The sequence below is a fragment of the Tenrec ecaudatus genome, chromosome 11 (assembly GCF_050624435.1).
Source record: "Tenrec ecaudatus isolate mTenEca1 chromosome 11, mTenEca1.hap1, whole genome shotgun sequence".
NCBI lineage: Eukaryota > Metazoa > Chordata > Mammalia > Afrosoricida > Tenrecidae > Tenrec > Tenrec ecaudatus.
This window is the reverse complement of record NC_134540.1, coordinates 46,599,576-46,620,704: the sequence shown is the minus strand read 5'-3', so window position 1 is coordinate 46,620,704 and position 21,129 is coordinate 46,599,576. Positions and strand designations below refer to the sequence as shown.

At 42.1% G+C, this 21,129-nt stretch overlaps 1 protein-coding gene across 1 annotated transcript; it reads left to right on the top strand.

The window, feature by feature from the left end:
* The first annotated feature begins 2,459 nt into the window (after positions 1 to 2,459).
* On the top strand, positions 2,460 to 7,329 carry KBTBD7 (kelch repeat and BTB domain containing 7). The gene has a single exon (XM_075563012.1). The coding sequence runs from the start codon at positions 2,768 to 2,770 to the stop codon at positions 4,805 to 4,807; it is 2,040 nt and encodes a 679-aa protein (XP_075419127.1). The 5' UTR covers positions 2,460 to 2,767; the 3' UTR covers positions 4,808 to 7,329.
* Positions 7,330 to 21,129: the final 13,800 nt, after the last annotated feature.

Sequence of the window (21,129 nt, the reverse complement as noted above, 5' to 3'; positions counted from 1 at the left end):
AACAGGGCTGGATGAAGTCCCCAAATTATTGCCCTGAAATGTTAAATCTGAAGCTAAAAATAATCCCTTTCTGTAAACCACATAGATTAGTTTAATAAGTAAAAAATGTTTGCCTTGAGTATTAGTCTCCTTTTAAAGAACTATCTATAGTGAATCAAATTAACAACAGTAACTCTTAAGGTCAGATCATAAAAAAACCTATTGAGTTTATGTTCATGGGGGAGGGATTATTTAGAAAAGGAGAATGGTTGAAAAACTTGAAGATGCATTTCAATGTAGACATTGTTGAATTGGGGTATGTGTTGCGTATATTTTCAACAAGAAAATGAGAAAGGGGGAAGTGTTTTTTTAGTCAATGTGAGGTACCCCTTCTCCCACTGCAAGTGGCATTAACTATGGAGGCCTGGGCGTGTTCATCTTCCACCATCTGTGGCTTTTCCTAAAGCATGTAGTTTACTTGAAGAAAAAAAAAAGAAGTCAAAACAATTAAATGAGGAGCTATCAACTTCCAAATATATACTAATGATTTTCATAAATTACAATGAGCATACCATACCTGTTTTATTAATTACTCAAAGACATTCAACTGTGTCGATCATAACAAGCTATGGATAACATTGCAAAGAAAAATAATTCCAGAGCACTTAATTATGCTCATACAGAACCTGTCTGGCATGGCTCTACTCTTTGTAATTCCCAACAATGGCTGGGACTGTGCAGGCTAGGTGTATTTCCTCCGTATGGGTCTGGGTAAAGAAGATGTTGGTAGGATTATATGATCCACTTGTGAGCGATCAATTGGTATAAAAAGGTATGTGAAGGCGGTTTCAGACCTCCTCAGACATCAAGGAGACTCAAACTCAATATCTGCACAAAGCCAATTCATATGAAACAAGGGTCAGACATGTCTCCACACTCCGACCTTCTTAGCCATTCTGACACCAGCCATTCCCCTACATCTGACAGTCTCTACTTCTCTACTGGATTGGATAATTCATTGCAATGATACACAGAACTCACAGACTACTCATGATTATGGGGCCTAATACAATTGTATTTGAGCTTAAATTCTGAGCACCGCACTTTGCAAAAGATTGTGGATGGCAGTGAAACCCAAAATCCATTTGCAGGGTCCCCAAATAGATTAATCCTCCACTGAATTCTTCCTGACCAGTTAACTTAGGGTATAATCTTACCCTCAGGCAGAGTGCTTTGGAAAATAGATGGCCTCTGCAGTACTCCAGCTAGGCCAGGAAGGGTAAATCTCTCTCTTACGGGCTTGCCTGGGTGTGTCCTTGATGGAGGTTGCCCTCATGGGGACAGGTCAGGGCACCCCATAGTCATGAGTCTTGCCCTATCAGTCTTGTCCTGGCCACCTTGGTTGGAAGGCCCTGGCCCAATCTTGTAAGCCCTTTCATCTAATATAATGTATGAGTGTCAATCATGATTCTGTTCCTCCCACCTGTAATTGTGATGTTCGATATGCCACCAATCTTGAATTTGTGAGTTCCCCTTGTTCCATATCCTATTTATCTAGCTTCCCAGGTGTGAATCCTTGGATGCTCTTTTGCCCTTGTGCTAACAGCCTACCTCATCCGCATGATTTATCTGTGTCTTTGTGTTGTCTGCCGCTGTTAAGATTTACTAAGCATGCTCCTTAAAATATATTTGAGATGAGGTCTCTTTTGTACCATAAAACACAATATTGGATCAGAACTGGTCTAGACACAGATCTTGGTCAGGGTAGCCTCTCCTCACCATGCCCACAGGCAGGCCTCCTTCTGGTCTTCAAACTCTCAGCCTGGCAGCTGCTTGACCTTGGCGCTGTTCAAGGCTTGAAACCCAGCAGAGACATACGAATGTCGAGGGTGCACCTTGTCAGAACTGGTAAAGAAACTTGAAAGGTGGAGCCGTATCTGACTTCGGAATCATAGGAATTGGCCTTGGGCTGATGTGAGTTTGATTCTCTTTCCCATGATGAAATCAACATTTTATCTTGTGGAGAGCCAAAGTATTTTCACTAAACGCTTAATGTTAGGAAGTGAGAGGAGAGTCGGGTAACAATGTAAGCTACCCTCAAACATATAATAAGCACATTATTAATTATTTATTCTACTTATCAAATATCGATTGAGGCGCACAGTGCAAATTGTCTTATTCACTCCTCATACAACTAACCATGTAAATACAATTGTTATCTTCCTTTTACGAAGAGGAAATACAGAGAAATACTAAACTAAGCACAGGGTTCCCAATCTGATCCGCAAAACGAATGTCCTGAACCATAACATCGTGGGAATTTACCGCTAATTCTGACCCGAAAACCAGTGTATAGCCTAGAAACCTCGCGATATTGCTCAAACTACTACTCCCAAAATGCACAGCGGCTCCTCTCCGTCAGGCTCTTCCCTAGCGTCTGAATGACCCCAGCATGCCTCGGGGCGCGAGAGGCACCCTGGGAGTGGTAGTTCTCCCGGGCGCCCACCGGTGTTGCCAGCGCGGCAGCGGCTGCTCCGGGGCTCTCACCAGCCGGTCGCGTACGGCGTGCTGAGGCCGCGGAAGGGCGCGGAAGTGGAAGCGGGTGAGTCTGGGACCGCGTAAGCGATAAAGAGCGGCGACTCGGCGGTGCGGGGCTCACTGAACTAAGCGTGGCCGTGCCGCGGTCTCGTTGAGGGCCGGGCGAGTCGCGTCGGCGAGAGGAGGTCGAGGAGGAGCCCGAGCGGGCGCCTGCAGTCGTTCTCGCCCTCTGCGCGCCGCCATCAGCACCATGCAGGCCCGCGAGGAAGCCCCGCGCTCCCGTCGCCTCGCCAGCCCCCGCGGCGGGAGACGGCCCAAGAGGATTTCCAAGCCCTCAGTTTCGGCTTTTTTCACGGGCCCCGAGGAACTTAAGGACTCGGCCCATTCGGCAGCTTTGCTGGCGCAGCTCAAGTCCTTCTACGACGCGCGGCTGCTCTGCGACGTGACCATCGAGGTGGTGACACCCGGTAGCGGGCCTGGCACGGGTCGCCTTTTCTCCTGCAACCGCAACATCTTGGCTGCTGCGTGCCCCTACTTCAAGAGCATGTTCACGGGCGGCATGTACGAGAGCCAGCAGGCGAGCGTGACGATGCATGATGTGGACGCGGAGTCCTTCGAGGTGCTGGTTGACTACTGCTACACCGGCCATGTGTCCTTGAGCGAAGCCAACGTGCAGCGCCTCTATGCTGCCTCCGACATGCTGCAGCTCGAGTACGTGCGGGAAGCCTGCGCCTCCTTCCTAGCCCGGCGCCTTGACCTGACCAACTGCACTGCCATCCTCAAGTTTGCGGACGCCTTCGACCATCACAAGCTTCGGTCGCAGGCCCAGTCCTTCATCGCGCACAACTTCAAGCAGCTCAGTAGAATGGGTTCAAATCGGGAAGAGACACTGGCAGATCTGACCCTGGCGCAGTTGCTGGCTGTGTTGCGCCTGGACAGCCTGGACGTAGACAGTGAACGGACTGTGTGTCACGTGGGCTTGCAGTGGCTGGAAGCTGCGCCCAAAGAGAGGGGTCCCAGTGCTGCAGAAGTCTTCAAGTGCGTCCGCTGGACACATTTCACTGATTCGGATCGAGACTACCTGGAGGGGCTGCTGACCAAGCCCCTTGTGAAGAAGCACTGCCTGGACGTTATTGAGGGGGCCCTGCAGATGCGCTATGGTGACATGATGTATAAGACGCTGGTGCCCAAGCCAAACAGCAGCACCAACTCTGCTGTATCCTCAGCAGAAAGTCCACCCCAGAGGATGGGGATGTGTGCCAAGGAGATGGTGGTCTTCTTTGGACACCCCAGAGATCCTTTTCTCTGCTATGACCCCTATTCGGGGGACATTTACACCATGCCTTCACCTTTGACCAGCCTGGCTCACACCAAAACCATCACCTCCTCAGCTGTCTGTGTCTCTCCTGACCATGACATCTATCTAGCTGCCCAGCCCAGGAAAGACCTCTGGGTATACAAGCCAGCCCAGAACAGCTGGCAGCAACTTGCAGACCGCTTGCTGTGCCGGGAGGGCATGGATGTGGCTTATCTCAATGGCTACATTTACATTTTGGGTGGGCGAGACCCTGTTACTGGTGTGAAATTGAAGGAAGTGGAATGCTACAGCGTTCAGAGGAACCAGTGGGCGCTGGTGGCTCCTGTACCCCATTCCTTCTATTCCTTTGAGCTAATAGTGGTTCAGAACTACCTTTATGCTGTCAATAGTAAACGCATGCTCTGCTATGATCCCAGTCACAACATGTGGCTGAACTGTGCATCTCTCAAACGCAGTGATTTCCAGGAAGCTTGTGTCTTCAATGATGAGATTTATTGTATTTGTGACATTCCCGTCATGAAGGTCTACAACCCAGCCAGGGGAGAATGGAGGCGGATTAGTAATATTCCCTTGGACTCAGAAACCCACAACTACCAGATTGTTAATCATGGCCAAAAGCTGCTGCTTATCACCTCGACCACCCCACAGTGGAAGAAGAACAGGGTGACTGTGTATGAGTACGACACCAGGGAAGACCAGTGGGTTAACGTAGGGACCATGCTAGGCCTCTTGCAGTTCGACTCTGGCTTTATTTGCCTCTGTGCTCGTGTATATCCTTCCTGCCTTGAACCTGGCCAGAGTTTCATCACTGAGGAAGATGATGCAAGGAGCGAGTCGAGTACTGAGTGGGACCTAGACGGCTTTAGTGAACTGGACTCCGAGTCAGGAAGTTCAAGTTCATTTTCTGATGATGAAGTCTGGGTGCAGGTAGCACCGCAGCGGAATGCACAGGATCAGCAGGGTTCATTGTAAATACTTAGAAACACAAAGGTGGTTCTCTGGCTAAAGGAATGTATCTATAAAATAGCTTCCTAAAGAGTCGAGTTAAACCTCAGATGATTGGGTGTAGAACTAGTAATGCTGAAATACTAATTTCAACTTACAAAATGTAAGCAGTTCTTGAAATCAGCCTATTTAATAATTTACTATTCTAAAAGTCCAAAATTATAATAGTAAAGTTTTGAAAGTAATTAATTATATTATCAACTAATATGGTTGGTGTTTTTTTTTCCACATTGTTCCAGTACCAATGGACTATTTTGGTCAGTATGTTTATATTTAAGTTTTCTTAATTTAGTCTTCTATTAATTTAGTGGTATGATCAATATCATTTTTTGTTGAAATTTCAATCATAGAAAACGGATTGGACTGAATTGCTACGTAAAGTTTTGGAGGTGTATATTTTCCTTCAGAATAATAACAGAAGGCAGTTTCCATATTCGTAAGCTAATAGGTTTTTAAAAATGTATATTTAAGTTCAACATCACTTAAGTTTTAGTTTGGCTCTCCTTCCCTCTGCAAAAAAAGAATATATGTTTGCTTTAAGATTATTGAAAAGTGATTTCGTTTTGATAATGTGAAAATAGCCTTACTCATTAACGGAAAATAAAAAATGATTTCACCGTATTAACAAATACTTCAGTTTTAATTTGGAATGTAAAATGTGTACTTGTTAAATGAGATTTTCTACCTAAAAATTTAAAAGAAAAAAACATTGATAGTATCACCAATCATTTAAACCTTTGTAAACCAAAACAAAAAAAAACCCCAATGGAACAAGTTTTATAAGTTCATATTTTTGATCTATACGTGATCCGTGTTTTATTGAATCAGAGAACAGCCCATTTTTTTCACTGGACTTGTTGGATAATGTACATTTGGTCAGTTGCCTGGACTTAGAAGCTTGCTGTCCTACGATAACTTGGCTGTCTCGTTCTCGGTGCTCGTCTTAGAGGGCTCCTGAGCAGAGTGATTTGTTCTTTACTGTTTTGTGAGGTAATACGGGGTTTTGAAAATATGTATAAGCTAAAAACAGTATTTTATTTGATAGTAGTTATTGTGTTTATCAACTATAAACTCAAGTGCCAGCAAAGAACTGTAAAACTTTAAGCTGTGTATATCATTGAAATATTCTGTCAATTTTGTAAGTCCCTGTAAATGTTCTTGATTATCAGCTTTAAGGTATTTTTGTATTAAAAGTTGACAGTTAGAGAACATAAGTGAATGATGGCATTTGGGGCCAACAGTGAAAGTATGTTTCTTCTAAAATATTTCCCAGGGAAATATTTTAATATTTTGTGATGGCATTTGTATCTACTCTGTTTGTGTGTGAATCATGTCCCAGACATTTAAAAATTTTTTTTGCTCACAATATGAGGGAAAGTTCAGAAATAGAGACTAACAATGTTACTTGCAGGAAAATGTGTTTACTTTTTGATGGTTAGTACATATAGTTGGCCTGATTCATATATATGATAAATGGCCAGATGCTTATGATTATTAATTTTTCTTACTCCCAGTTAAAGTGAGCTTTCTAAAAAACTTCCCCCTAATTCCTTTTTATCCTCCCTCCTGGTGACAGAATACTGGGATCTCTTTCAGCATAGTAGGGTACAGAAGCATGTGCTGTGGTGTTAGGAACTGGAGTTTTTTAATGAAACATAAGTATGAAAAACAGGAGGAGGGGGGAAAAGATCAAAGTTTGCTTAGCTATTTTGATTGGTCATTTGTAGCATCTGTAGGACCCTGTTTAACATTAATTTTAGAGAAATGAGATGTTTGCTCTACTGGGAGGCGTCCTTTCAAAGGGGCAAAGGTTTTGGTGACCTCAAATTTTGTTCCATTTGATAACAGGAATGTTAGAAGTTCTTAACATAGAAAGCTGTTCTTCAGTAACACCATTTTTCTGACCACCTCTTTCTGATCCAGTAACTTCTTGTTGATAGCTTCTTGTTTTGTAAAGTTGAAATATCAGACTGCTTATCTCAACCAGATTATCCATTTGCAGAATTGAAGTATGCACACAACTTACAAAAACAAGAAATTCTCCCATTTGTCATTCTCAACTTTTCAGTTAACGTCAAAACTAAATAACAGTAATCTCTTCATTTATAATGAAGCTTTCTGGGGAGACTTTTGGTTCCATGGCATATTTGTGAATTAGTGAGTAGATGTTCATCATTATTTCATGAGTAAGTGTTTGTCCATGGTTAGTTGCAAATAAAATTGGCACTCGAACCCAGGCCTCCTGACTTCTTAATTCAGTGTTTCTTCTGAATGTTTAAATGTTTACAACCCCCACTTACTCAGTGAACGACACAACTAGCAATGCTGAAATCCCTAACTGCCAAGAAAGTACCCTTTGTCTTGAGTTTTCCAGTTAATCACATCTTTTAGCAAATGCTCAATATGATTTAAACACAACTACTTAAAAGATTTTATTTCTTTTATACTTCTCATGTGTATATGTTCTGAAAACCCCGAGAGCCCAAATTATTTCAAATACCTTAAATTAAAAGGATGTGTGACATTTCTATTTCCAAATGGATAAAAGAGTAATTTAGCAATTAACTGGCTTAAATATTCATGTAAAGTAGTGTTGCTGGAAGCATAGCTCCAATCTCTGCCTTCACATGACTTTGCTTCTTTTGACGCAGATGCTAGCCATTGGATTTAGTGTCTCTCCTAAGTCCAGAATTGTTTCATTCCAAGATCATTTGTTCCATCTGCAGAGACCCAATTTTCAAGTAATATTTTCTGAGTTCTGGTGGATATCACACAGGTCCCTTCTACATATTCTAGTTGAACAGAGTTTGGGGTTTTTTTTCTGTTTTCATATCCTTGTGAAAGAATCAGATAAAGACTTTGATCTGTAACCCCAGAAAAGTATACTTGTCCATATTCTCATAATCTGAAGACATTTCAAGACACTTCTGAAGTTGGTCCACATACCCAGACACTTTCAGAGTCCCAAGAACACTTGTATAAAAGGAATTAGCATTTTCCTCAGGTACAAAGCTCGTTTTCAGAAATAAAGAGTAATGTATGTCACTCCTAAATCAGAAGTAAAGGCACACATACATACATTCACCAACTGAACGGTATTTGAAAATGTCTACCTCAGAACAATGGCAAAAGTTGACGTTTCTGAAATTCATGTAGTGATCAATATGAGAATAAGCAAATGTGAATGATATAAAGGAGTCAAATGAGCTCATGTTATAAGTACTGGAAAATTAACCATTATATAGATATGAATGATCTGTCCAAAGATACTGTATGTATATGAAATCATAAAGCAAAATACATTTCAAATTATTGACAGCTATTTATCAGAAATACCCTGTATATACTCAAGTATAAGTTGACCCAAATATCAGACAAGGCACCTAATTTTACCACAAAAAGTGCATTAAAAAATGTACTGAAAAACTCAACTTATACATGAGTATATACGGTATGTCTAATAGTAAAGGTTCTTTTATCATAATGAGCAGGTAGACAGGTGGTTAGAAAGGAACATCTCTCCCTAAGAAATCTATTTGAATGATTGTCAGTAAAGACAGTAATTTTGCTCATCTTTTTTATTTAAACCAGGATCCTTTGCCTGATAATTTTCACCAATTTTTGATGAAGTGAGGGGAGAGGAAAAGGGGAGAATGCAAGCTATAAATCATTTGGTTTTATTTGATATAATCTTTGTAAATTGGACATATAAAAAGGTAGCAACTTCAGGTTGATCCCTAAACTGTATCTGTCTTTTTAAAAAACACATTAATTGTGCACATTTAAAAATACACACTAAAGTAGAAAAAAGACCTTCAATGTATATCAGTATTTTCAATTCATGTTGATTGATAATATTAAAAATATGTGATAAATGAAATAAGCTACATGATTTTATTTTTTGTTTTACGGTGATTTTCAATGACAAGAATTTGTATATCTTTAAAATTTTTATTTAGTCATCAGAAACTTAAAATTTTGATTTTGTGTGTGTGTGATTTTTTTTCAGAAATAACATTGTGATTTGGGTGCAGGTTTTTGCTGTGGTCAGGTGCCACTGAGTCGGTTCCAGCCCATAGCAACCCTGTGCACACCAGAATGAAACACTGCCCAGTCTGCACTGTCCTCACAATGCTTCCCACGCCTGCGCCCATGGTTGCAGCCACCGTGTCCGTCCACCTCATTGAGGGCCTTCCTCTCCTTTGCTGCCCCTCTGCTTTACCTGACTGGCCTCTACTGACAAAGTGTCCAAAGTATGGAGACAAGTCTCGCCATCCTTGTCTCTAAGCACTCTGACCATACTTATTCCAGCACAGAATGGGTTGTCCTTTTAGCAGTCCTTGGTACTTTCAATAGTCTTCTCCAACACCACAACTCAAATGCAAATATTAATTTCAATATTCATGACATTAGCTGCAGTTACCTCAATGTAACAGCACTTCTTCCTCTGGTCCATGTTTCCATTGTGCCTCTCTCCTGGTCTCTTGCCTTCTTAACTTTGCTCTTAAGCCATGGCCACCCTCCTGGTCTTGCAAGGTTGATTATCCTGAGAAAGACATTCCTTAGAAGTGCGTGGTTCACCCTATTGCTTGGCTGAAAAGCTGCAGGTTTGAAGGATCATCCAGAGCATAGTCTTAGGGAGTCTCCTAAGCTTTTTAAAAAGAATTATTAATCATTTTATTGAGGGGCTCTTACAAATCTTACGACAGTCAATCATTCAATTGTATTACGCATACTTGTATATAGGTTTCCATCAACATTTCCAAAACATTTTTCCTTAGTATTAGCTCCTCTTTTTTCCCCTTCCTCCCTTCCCCTCTCACTTTCATGAATGCTTGATCAATTATATATTACTGTTATTATTTACCGTCTTACACTGTCCGTTGTCCCCAGTCTACTAACTTTAAAAGAGAATTTCCTGGTCTCTGAAATCCCAAATTCTGATAACCATTGAATTAGAGTTCTACAGTCCATCTTGAATCTGCGCTCCTGGAACCATCTTGTTACTTGCTTCCTAATGGTTTTACTTTGCCTCTGTCTTCTCATCAGCAACCTGTGGATAAAGCACTGACTGCTAACCCAAAGGATGGCAGTTTGAGCCCTAGAAGGAAGATTTACAGCCTTGGGAACCCTATGGGGCAGTTCTACTCTGACCTGAAGGGGCGCTATAAGTGCAAATTGACTCTGCTGGGTGGGTTTTGCTTTGTTTTACGATTCATCCTCTGGTGGGAAGGAAGAGTTTGTCTTTTCCAGATCTGTGTAAAAACTTCAAAATCCTTTTTGTAATTCAAACTACCATTAAAAAAGCATTCATTTCAGCAAAGATGATAAACAATGTCTTGGTTATATAGTGCTGCTACAACAGAAATACCACAAGTGTATAGTTTGTGGTATGGCTTGTGAGATGTATTCTCTTACAGTAGAGGAGGCTAGAAGTCTGAATTCAGGGCACCAGCTGTAAGGAAAAGCGTTGTGTCTGTCAGCTCAGTTTAAGAGGAAGGCCCATCTTCCTTCTGCATGTGAGGGCCTGTCATTCGACCTACTCATATGTCTTGTCCTCATCCTTCCCCTGGGTCTGGAAGGTTCGCAGAGCAGCACACTCCTGGCTCATCTTTTTTGCTTCTGAGGTGACCCCTTCTCTGCTTTCTTCTCTTTCCTTTCAGCTCTGTGAGTGCAGGCCAAGTCCTGGGAACTCTCTTTACATCACTCAGATGTAAATTGCTTTACATCAATCAGATCAAGTCTGTGACCTCAGTGAGGGTGTTGCATCACACCCCAATTGTGATTGGCTGATCACATCATTACATAATCACCACAATATACATACCATTACACAACCCCAAGCCACTGAGAATCATGACCTAATCAAGTTGACACATATTTGGGGGGCGAGGGGGCAATTCTATGCATGAAAGACAGTAAAGTATTAAGAGGCAAGATAATTTAAGACAATGTGACTTTTATTAGAAACCTCAAGAGAATTAATTAGTAAGCTAGTTTAGAAATGACAGAGTGAAATATATACAAAAAAATGTATTGGCCATTTTGAATCATTTAGACAATCATACAGTCTATTATGTTGGGAGTAACAAAATGAAGAGGAATGAGATCACATCCTTAACAAGATCATTTCAAGATCTATCCTGAAGTACAACATTGTCTATGATGGGATAATGTGCATATACCCACAAGGAAGACCAATTAATACCACCAACATTCAAATTTAAGCACCAAACACTAATGCCAAGGATGAGGACATTGAAGATTTTTGTTATTTTCTGTGTTCAGAATTGACCAAACATGTAGTCAACATACATTGATAATGACTGGTGATTGGAATGTGGAAGTTGGAACAAAGAAGGATCAACAGTTGAAAAATAAGGCCTTGGTGATAGAAAGAACACAGACAAGCTCAGGATAGAATTTTGCAAGAGCAATGACTTCGTGGCAAACCTCTTTTTGCTTTCGCTCAGCAACGTAAATGGTGAGTATGCACATGCACCTCACCAGATGGAATACACAGGGATCAGATCTACGACTTTTGTGGAAAGATGATAGAAAGCCCAATCTCATCGAACAAAGCCAGGGCCCAACGGCAGAAAACAGCATCAACTGCTCATATTGCAAATCCAAACTGAAGCTAAAGAAAAGGAGAAGAAGTCCACAGAGCGAAACTGCTACCTTAAGGCTATTACACCTGAACTTGGAGGTGAAACTGCTACCTTAAGGCTATTACACCTGAACTTGGAGGTGAAACTGCTACCTTAAGGCTATTACACCTGAACTTGGAGGTGAAACTGCTACCTTAAGGCTATTACACCTGAACTTGGAGGTGAAACTGCTACCTTAAGGCTATTACACCTGAACTTGGAGGTGAAGCTGCTACCTTAAGGCTATTACACCTGAACTTGGAGGTGAAACTGCTACCTTAAGGCTATTACACCTGAACTTGGAGGTGAAGCTGCTACCTTAAGGCTATTACACCTGAACTTGGAGGTGAAACTGCTACCTTAAGGCTATTACACCTGAACTTGGAGGTGAAACTGCTACCTTAAGGCTATTACACCTGAACTTGGAGGTGAAACTGCTACCTTAAGGCTATTACACCTGAACTTGGAGGTGAAGCTGCTACCTTAAGGCTATTACACCTGAACTTGGAGGTGAAACTGCTACCTTAAGGCTATTACACCTGAACTTGGAGGTGAAACTGCTACCTTAAGGCTATTACACCTGAACTTGGAGGTGAAACTGCTACCTTAAGGCTATTACACCTGAACTTGGAGGTGAAACTGCTACCTTAAGGCTATTACACCTGAACTTGGAGGTGAAACTGCTACCTTAAGGCTATTACACCTGAACTTAGAGGTGAAACTGCTACCTTAAGGCTATTACACCTGAACTTGGAGGTGAAACTGCTACCTTAAGGATATTACACCTGAACTTAGAGGTGAAACTGCTACCTTAAGGATATTACACCTGAACTTAGAGGTGAAACTGCTACCTTAAGGCTATTACACCTGAACTTAGAGGTGAAACTGCTACCTTAAGGCTATTACACCTGAACTTAGAGGTGAAACTGCTACCTTAAGGATATTACACCTGAACTTGGAGGTGAAACTGCTACCTTAAGGCTATTACACCTGAACTTAGAGGTGAAACTGCCACCTTAAGGATATTACACCTGAACTTGGAGGTGAAACTGCTACCTTAAGGCTATTACACCTGAACTTAGAGGTGAAACTGCTACCTTAAGGATATTACACCTGAACTTGGAGGTGAAACTGCTACCTTAAGGCTATTACACCTGAACTTAGAGGTGAAGCTGCCACCTTAAGGATATTACACCTGAACTTGGAGGTGAAACTGCTACCTTAAGGCTATTACACCTGAACTTGGAGGTGAAACTGCTACCTTAAGGCTATTACACCTGAACTTGGAGGTGAAACTGCTACCTTAAGGCTATTACACCTGAACTTGGAGGTGAAACTGCTACCTTAAGGATATTACACCTGAACTTAGAGGTGAAACTGCTACCTTAAGGATATTACACCTGAACTTAGAGATGATCTCAAGAATAGAATTCACATATTGAACATTAATGACTGAAAACCAAACAAGTGGAGCGATGACATCAAAGACATCATATGTGAAGAAAGCTAAAGGTCATTAAAAAGACAGAAAAAAAAGAAAAGGCCCAAATGAATGTCAGAGGAAACTCTGAAATTTGTCCTTGAACACAGACTAGAGGAAGAAATGGTGAAGCAAAAGACCTAAACAAACTAAAGAGCAGCCGTGGAAGGCAACGTGTGATAGTGAAACATGCAATGGCCCAGTTAGGAAATGAGAAGTCCCAAAGCCCACCTGCAGGGGACCCAGTCAGATTAACCCGCGGACAGAGCTTGCCTGCGGCCAGAGTCTTGGACAGCTTTACTGCCAGATAGGCATCACTGCCGTCATGATTGTATAGATCCAATTTGATATTGGTCAGTTAACCTCCCTCTTGACCCAGCCTGAAATTCTTCTAGGTGCAAGTATTTCCTGTTAGTTCCATGACAAAAATTTCTTCCCTGTTCTTTTTTTTTTCCTCCCTGTTCTTTTAAATATTCACAGTGGTCTTTTCTTTCTTACTATTTGTATTTTTATCTGTGTTCTTATCATTATTATTTTTTGCCTACCACTTTACTTTGTTTCTGTTTTTAGTTGTTTCTTTGGGGTTTCCAGTTTGTGAAGCACAGGAGGAGGAGCTGCAGAGAGCTGACAACTGCTGCAAGGGTCTGGGGGGGGGGGGAGGGCAGGGGAGCAGACAGTGGATGTGGGAGGGAGCACTAGAACTGATGGTGATTACACGACTCATTTAAAAAAGGATTCAACCCACAATGGGTGGATAGGTGGATTGTGACAAGAGTTGCATGAGCCCCCAATGAAATAATTTTAAAAAATGATTCAACCATGGGGGAAAAAAAGAGAAAGTCTTCTAAAATTGATTGTGGTAATGATAGTACAACTCTTCTTGCTATGATTGACCTACTGGATTGTGTATTATGTGGACTAAGTGCCAATTAAACTTTTTTAAAAAACAGAACAGGCTCAATATTTTTCTTAAAAAATTTTTTTTTCAGGCTCAATATTTCTCAAGCTGAAAGAACTGAAGATAAAAATTGAAGCCTATTGGTATTTGAATTCTGGTGCTGTTGGGGAATATTGAAAGTACCAGGGAGTACCAAAAAGACAAACAAGTCTGTCTTTGAAATGCCACCAGAGTGCTCCCTAGAGGTAAGGATGGCGACACTTGGTCTTCCATAGACTCAGTCCTTCCATGCTTGACACTGCTGTCAGGAGAAAGCAAAGGACATCATGCGTGGTACAGAAGGGGGCCAGCAAAGAAGAGGAAGGCCTTCAATGAGATGGACTGACAGAGTGGCTCCAACAGCGAGCGGGCTCAGGCACAGGAATACCTGTGAGGAGGATGCGGGGCTGGGCACAGAGCTGCTATGGGTCGGAATGGACTCGGGGGACCTGACAACATCCGGCTCCAGGGTGATGGAACACCACAGAAATATTTCAAGTGGGTGCAGCACTGGAGATGCTCACTGGCCTATGTCTAGAAATTCGGAAGACAACTACCTGGTCAGCTGACTGGAAGAGATATATATTTGTGCCCATGTCAAAGAAAGGTGATCCAACAGGGTGTGGAAAATTTCAAACAATATTAATATTACATGTAAGTAAAAATTTGCCAAAAATCATTTTAAAATCGTTGTAGCAGTACATTGACAGAACTACCAAGAATTCAAGGAAGATTACAAGAGGGTGTTGAATAAGGGATTGCTGATATCAGAAGGAACCTGGCTGAAAGCAGAGAATATCAGAAAACACAGAGTTAGTTGTGTTTTCTTGACTGCATATAACTGTGTGGATCATTAACAGATTACAGATAACATTGTGAAGATTGGGGATTCCAGAACACTTAATTGTGCTCGTGCAGGATCTGTACATAGAACAAGAGGCAGTCATTTGAATAGAAAAAGAGGACAGTGTGTGATTTAAAATCAGGATATGTGTGTCCAAGTTGTATCCTTTCACCACATTTATTCACTCTGTATTCTGAACAGATAATTGGAGGATCTGGATTATATGAAGAAGAATGTCTCACATACTTTAGACTTGTCATGAGAGACAAATCCCAGGAACAAGATATCAGGCCTGGTAAAGTAAGGGTCAGTAAAAAAGAGGAAGACTTTCAGTAAGATGAATGGACACATTGGCTGCCCCAATGGGCTTAAACACAGTCGTCAAGATTGTCAACAGTGTTTTGGCGGTTGCACACAGGATCATCAGGAGTTGTAACTGACTCCAAGACCCCTAACAACTACAAGTGGGATGAATGGACAGAGACCAAATATTTAAGTGAGGCAAAAGCCTCTCATATGAAGTCCAACCTGGTGCCAGCCTTGATCTGGAAACTCATCTTGGGCTTGGGCTTTCCTCTTGCTGTAGTCTGCTGTTTTTAGGGTAGGAGCCCTGATGGCGGAGTGAGTTGCACCTTGGGCTGTTCACTGCAAGGTCATCAATTCAACGCTACCAGCTGCCCTGAGAGAGAGAAAGGCTTTATTCCTATAAAGTTCCAGTCTCAGGAGCCCGCAGGGACAGTTCCACTCTGTTGTGTACGGTTGAGTCGGAATCGACTCGATTGCAGTGAATGAGTCGATAAGTGCAAGGTTCTTAGGGTGTGGCCTAGACCACACGGTCTAAGCTGGTTCACCATCATGTCCACATTGCAGCTAACAGGCAGAGAGGAAAGGAAAGGGTAGAGCATGACCGTGACCTGAAAGTTGTCATTCCTGGTCAGACTATTGGCCAAGTCTTCACCACCATGACCACAGATAGCTGCAACGGTGGCTGGGAGAAGTAGTTATTTGGTATTACCATGTATCCAGTTAAAAGCCAGGGGTTGCTCCTACTAGAGGGGAGTCTGTGAGTGGTGTGAGTGTTTAGCATGTGTGGCTGCTAACCAAAAGGTGGAGGTTCAAGTCTTCCCAGAGGCACCTGGGAAGAACTATCTAGGGATCTACTTAAAAACACACACACACACACACACACACACACACAACAATAAACCCAGCCTCTGAAAGTCCTACCGAGCCCAGTTGGACCCTGGCACACATGGGATGGCTATGAGCTGGAATCGGTTCGACAGTTGTTTTCTTGTAGAATGGGAAATAAATTATACTAAGTTTTAAGTAATAATCAGACACATCATCTCTCAAGTGAAATTTTATGAACTGGCAGGCAGAATTACCAGGATTTTCAAGCCCGCATCTGAATAAACTTAGATGTTCTGAAGAAAAGAAGCAATGTTTCCATATCTTACATCATCCTCCATCACCCTTCACCCACTTTTCAAGAGATGTAAATTCCAACTGTGTGGCGAAGCAGGTCTTGAAGGAACTTCAAATTACAGTGACACAGTCCACAGGTTAGGTGTCCCACAGGTAGTGTAGCTTGCAAATTGAGGCACAGAACAAGCAAGGCAGCCGCACACTGGTCCGATGATCAAAAAGCAAGAGACAAGAAAGGCGAGGCTCGCTGAGCCATTCATCTCTCCACCCTTCCATTAATCCCACATGTGTTTATCAGCCAGGTTGGCACAATAAACTAACTACCTCAATAATCATATTGCCATATGCTGTTTCAAGGTAGAGTGGCAAATACTGTTACCAGATAGATGGGTAGCTTTAGTCCAGCCAAACTTCAAGGAGTTCTATTACAAAATAGGTTAATAAAAGAATATAATTTAATATAAAGATGTCTAGACTTATATACTCAAATGCAGGTATTTCATGCAAGTACCATTGCTACAATAGGCCTTTTCAAAGCTATCTACAAACTTCCCTCCATGATAAATTCACAGTCAATATTTAAGTTCCACATCATGCTGAATAATTGTCTATAAACAGTTGTATTTGAGTGCCTTGAATGCACATGATTCACACGGAAGCTCCTCATACCCTTGGCCACAAGGTCCTATCAGCCCAGCTTCCCCACCTTGAACTAGATTTAGAGGCAGAAATCAGGCCTCCAAGCGCCCAGATCCTCTCCCTAAATTCCTAAGCTCTTTTCTAATTCCCTCACCTCCTCTCAGAACCTACTAACTTATTTCTCATCCCATGAGGCTAGAAGCTCTCACTCTTACTCAAAGGTAGGAAGGAATAAACCAAACCAAACGCACTATCGTTGCATCCATTCTGAGTCACAGCGACCAGAGAAGAGCTGGCCCTGTGGGTTTCTGAGGCTGTAGTAGAATGGGCGATTAGCAGCCTGACACACGTGTCAGGTATTGCTGTCATTTGTTGAGCTTGAGATACAGAGAGCAGATCTGAAGACCCAACTAGATGCATTTGGTGTCCCTCATCACAGCCCCTTGGCCCACCTCTGCTGTTAGCTGCCGTTGTGAGCTTGTGCGGGATGCCCCCCACTGTGCTAACTAGCAAACTACCTGCTAGGCTTTCTGCTTCAGGACTTCCTGGGAAGGTGCAGTTGCCCTCCTGAGCAATGATCTTGCAGCCACAGCCCAGGCATGCAGGGGGGTGATAATATGTCAGGGCAATCCTTCTGCAGTGGAGGATGACAGTGGGCAGAGAAGTGCTTCAGGATTCCAACTTCTGAAGGGCACAGTTCTGAAATCCATTTTCTGTGGTTACGCAGAAAATGAACTTCAGTTTCCCACAACAACAATCAGCTAATAGGATTTCTTGTATGATTCGCAAGGTATGGTGAGCCATAAATCACAATAATTTAATTTGGAAAGCAGGTGGTCATTGGCGGTATTTTTGTCAATAAAAAGCTGAACAATTGTTTGGGGGCAGAAGCTTGGTGAGAGTGGATCAAACAACGGGTTCCCCACATTTCCAATATTCCATACCTCTTAAGGGCACAGCACATTCAAACCCCTCCACCCTTATAATGGCACGAGAATTTCAAGTTGTTATAAAGAAGTATCTTGCCAAAAACATTGAGCCAGAATCTCATTACAATTATTTTCTAGTTTGCAGGCTAATGAGGTGAATTAATAACACCATGAAGAAGAAATCAGGCTAATTCAGAAGGATGACTATCAATAGATGTCCCACATTGACAGTGTAAACACTAATGAAGCTCCCTTAGGGTAATGAGGATGCAAAAGTGGCAAAAGCAATAATGGGTATTCTTTGGAGGGGAGGAAGAGAAGACTTAGGTTTTAGCTTTGAGTTTTATTGTTGCTATTGTTTTAGACGTAGTGTCTGGCGCATTTTACTAGATTCAAAAAGAATAACGACATCTGAATCTAGAACAAGTTCAGAGAAAGAGAGTGAGAGGAATAGAGGCGCAGTGAAAGAATGAAACTGGGATGGGAGCCAGGTCCTCTCTGCTTCCAAACTTGGAGGGGAAAAAAGAGGAGAGTTGATATAAATGGAAGTGAGTTTCTATAGAAGGCTTTGAACTTGTGGTAGCTCATACGTCCACCCTTTATTCTCTCTTCTTCTGAATGAAATGGAGCAGTAGGGGGACGAGGGCTTGAGAAGGCGACCCTACTAACTAATAAGTTTCATGAGAGGAGCATGATAAGAGGCTCCGTCATCTTTGCATCTCTCATAATGTCAATCGAAGTGTCTCTGAACAGAGTTGAAAAGACATTTAAGACTGGATACGTACAGAAACCAATGTTCACAAGAGGTTCCCAGGGATATGTCCATGGGGGAGATCTGGAATCACTCTCTAAGTCAGGGGTCCTCAGATTTTTATAACAGGGGGCCAGTTCACTGTCCCTCAGACCCGTTGGAGGGCCGGACTATTGTTTTTTAAAAAACTATGAACAAATACCTATGCACACTGCACATATCTTATTCTGAAGTAAAAAAACAAATGGGACTAAAACACTGGGCAGGCTGGATAAATGTCCTTGGCGGGCCGCATGTGGCCCACGAGACACTGGTTATTTTTGATGATGTAAAGGCAACACCAAACGCGGGGGACGTGCACACAGCTTGACCAGGTCAGTGATAGCCTTAAAAAGGAATAATAAAAAAAGATGTATTTAGGGAAAGCTATGATGCCTAATATAATTTTGCAAAACAGCAACCACCACCAATATATGTATGGTTATATATGTATATCTGCATATGTTTGTGCATATATGTCACCATTGGGTGCCTTCAAGTCAGCTGTAATTTATAGTGACCCTATGCACAACAGAATAAAACACTGCCTGGTCCTGTGCCAGCCTCACAATGGTCGTTCTGTTTGAGCCCATTGTTGAAGTCACTGCGTGACTCCATCTTACTGAGGGGCTGCTGCTTCTTTTTTTTTTTTTTTGGTTACCCTTCACTTCACCAAGCATGATGTTCTCCAGGGACTGGTTTCACCTGGTAACATGTATAAATTACATGCAACAAAGGCTCATCATTCTCAGTTCTAAAGAACTTTCTGGCTGTATTCGTCCAAGTACAGCCCTGTTTGTTCTCCAATTCCATGATCCTGATAATCATCTTTGACAACAACATAGCTCAAATGTATTAGTTCTTCTGCAGTTTTCTTTATTCATTGTCCAACTGTCACATGCAGATGAGGCAACTGAAAATACCCTGGCTTAGATCTGTCACTGGCACTGACAGCAAGGTTAAAAATAAAAACAAAGAGTAACAACTGCTGGAGAGGGTGCAGAGATTGGGACCTTCATGCGTTGCCGGTAAGGCTGTGAAAAAATGCACCCACTCTGGAGAGGGGGACGGCGCTACCACAAACAACTGGGACAGAACCCCCTTACTGAGTGTCTAACTGAAAGAAGTAAGAGCAATATACCACATTTACGGTCATCACAGCCCTGTTCACAACAGCAAGAAGATGCCCATCAGTGGAACAATGGATAAATAAGCTGTGGTACACACACACAGTGCAGTGGAACAATGACAAGACTGAGAAACACCTGGAGAACATTATGCTGAGTGAAATTACAAAAGGACAAATGTTATATGAAATCATTATAAAAGAAAAATTAAGACAAACTTTTTCCTACTAAAAGAAGGTGATAGGGAGTGGGGAACAAGGGCGGGAGGGTTGGCACAATAGGCTAGGGTGCACAGGTGTTGACTTTGGTGAAGGGGTAGATAGTGTTCTCCAAGAGGTAGAAGGGGTGTCAGGGGGGGGCAAGCGATAGGGAGGGATTGATAAGCAGTTCAAATTAATTAATATACAAAATAGATGATCTGAAATGTAAATCCCCGCCAAACTCACAGCAAAAATGTTTTTAAAAAGAAGAAAACACCACGGCTTGGGCAAGACACACCTTAGTCCTCAAAGTGACCTCTTGGCTTGTTAACACTCGAAATAGACCCGATCCCAAGGATTGACATATAACCTCCTCCCTGGGGGATAGACAACAGAAAAGTGGGTGAAGGGAGTGGGTAAGATATGACAAAATAATAATTCATAAATTATCAACGGTTCATGAGGGATGGGGGAGTGGGAGGGAGGGGGAAAATGAGGAGCTGATACCAAGGGCTCAAGTAGAAAGCAAATGTTTTGAGAATGATGATGGCGACAAATATACACATGTGTTTGACACAATGGATGTATGTATGGATTGTGATAAGAGTTGTACAAGCCCCCAATAAAATGATTAAAGAAAAGAAAATACTGTAAAAAAAACAACTCACTTTAAATAGGTCTTGTCCGGTAGATCTGCTCCACACAATCAATATGTTGTTTATATTCTTGAGTGCTTCCATGAGTATTGATTGTGAATCCAAATAAAATGAAATCTTTGAAAACTTCAATCGTTTCTATGCTAGTTATGATGCTTTCTATTGGGGCAGTTGGGAGCATTTTTGTTTCCTTTAAACAGAGTCCTGAGGCTTTCTATTCCTGTAAAGAGTGACAATCTCAAAACCCACAAGGGCAAGGGAACACAAACGTTAACTGCAATAAGGCAGGGTACACACACATGGGAATCTGAAATCGACAAATGGGATCTACTAAGGATAAAACATCTGTGTGCATCAAAAGACTTTATACCAAGTAAGTAACAAGGCAACCCACAGACTGGGAGAGGATTTTTAGCAACCACACAATACCCCCCTGCCTGCAAATAGAGGAAAACAGTTAACCCTTTGAAGAAGTGGGAAAAAGAATGTAAAGAAGTTTCACTAGGGAGGAGATCCGAAGGGCCAATACATATGAGAAAATGCTCCCGATCATTAGCCATCAGAAAAATGCAAATCAAAACAACCATGAGATACCATCTAATACCTTTG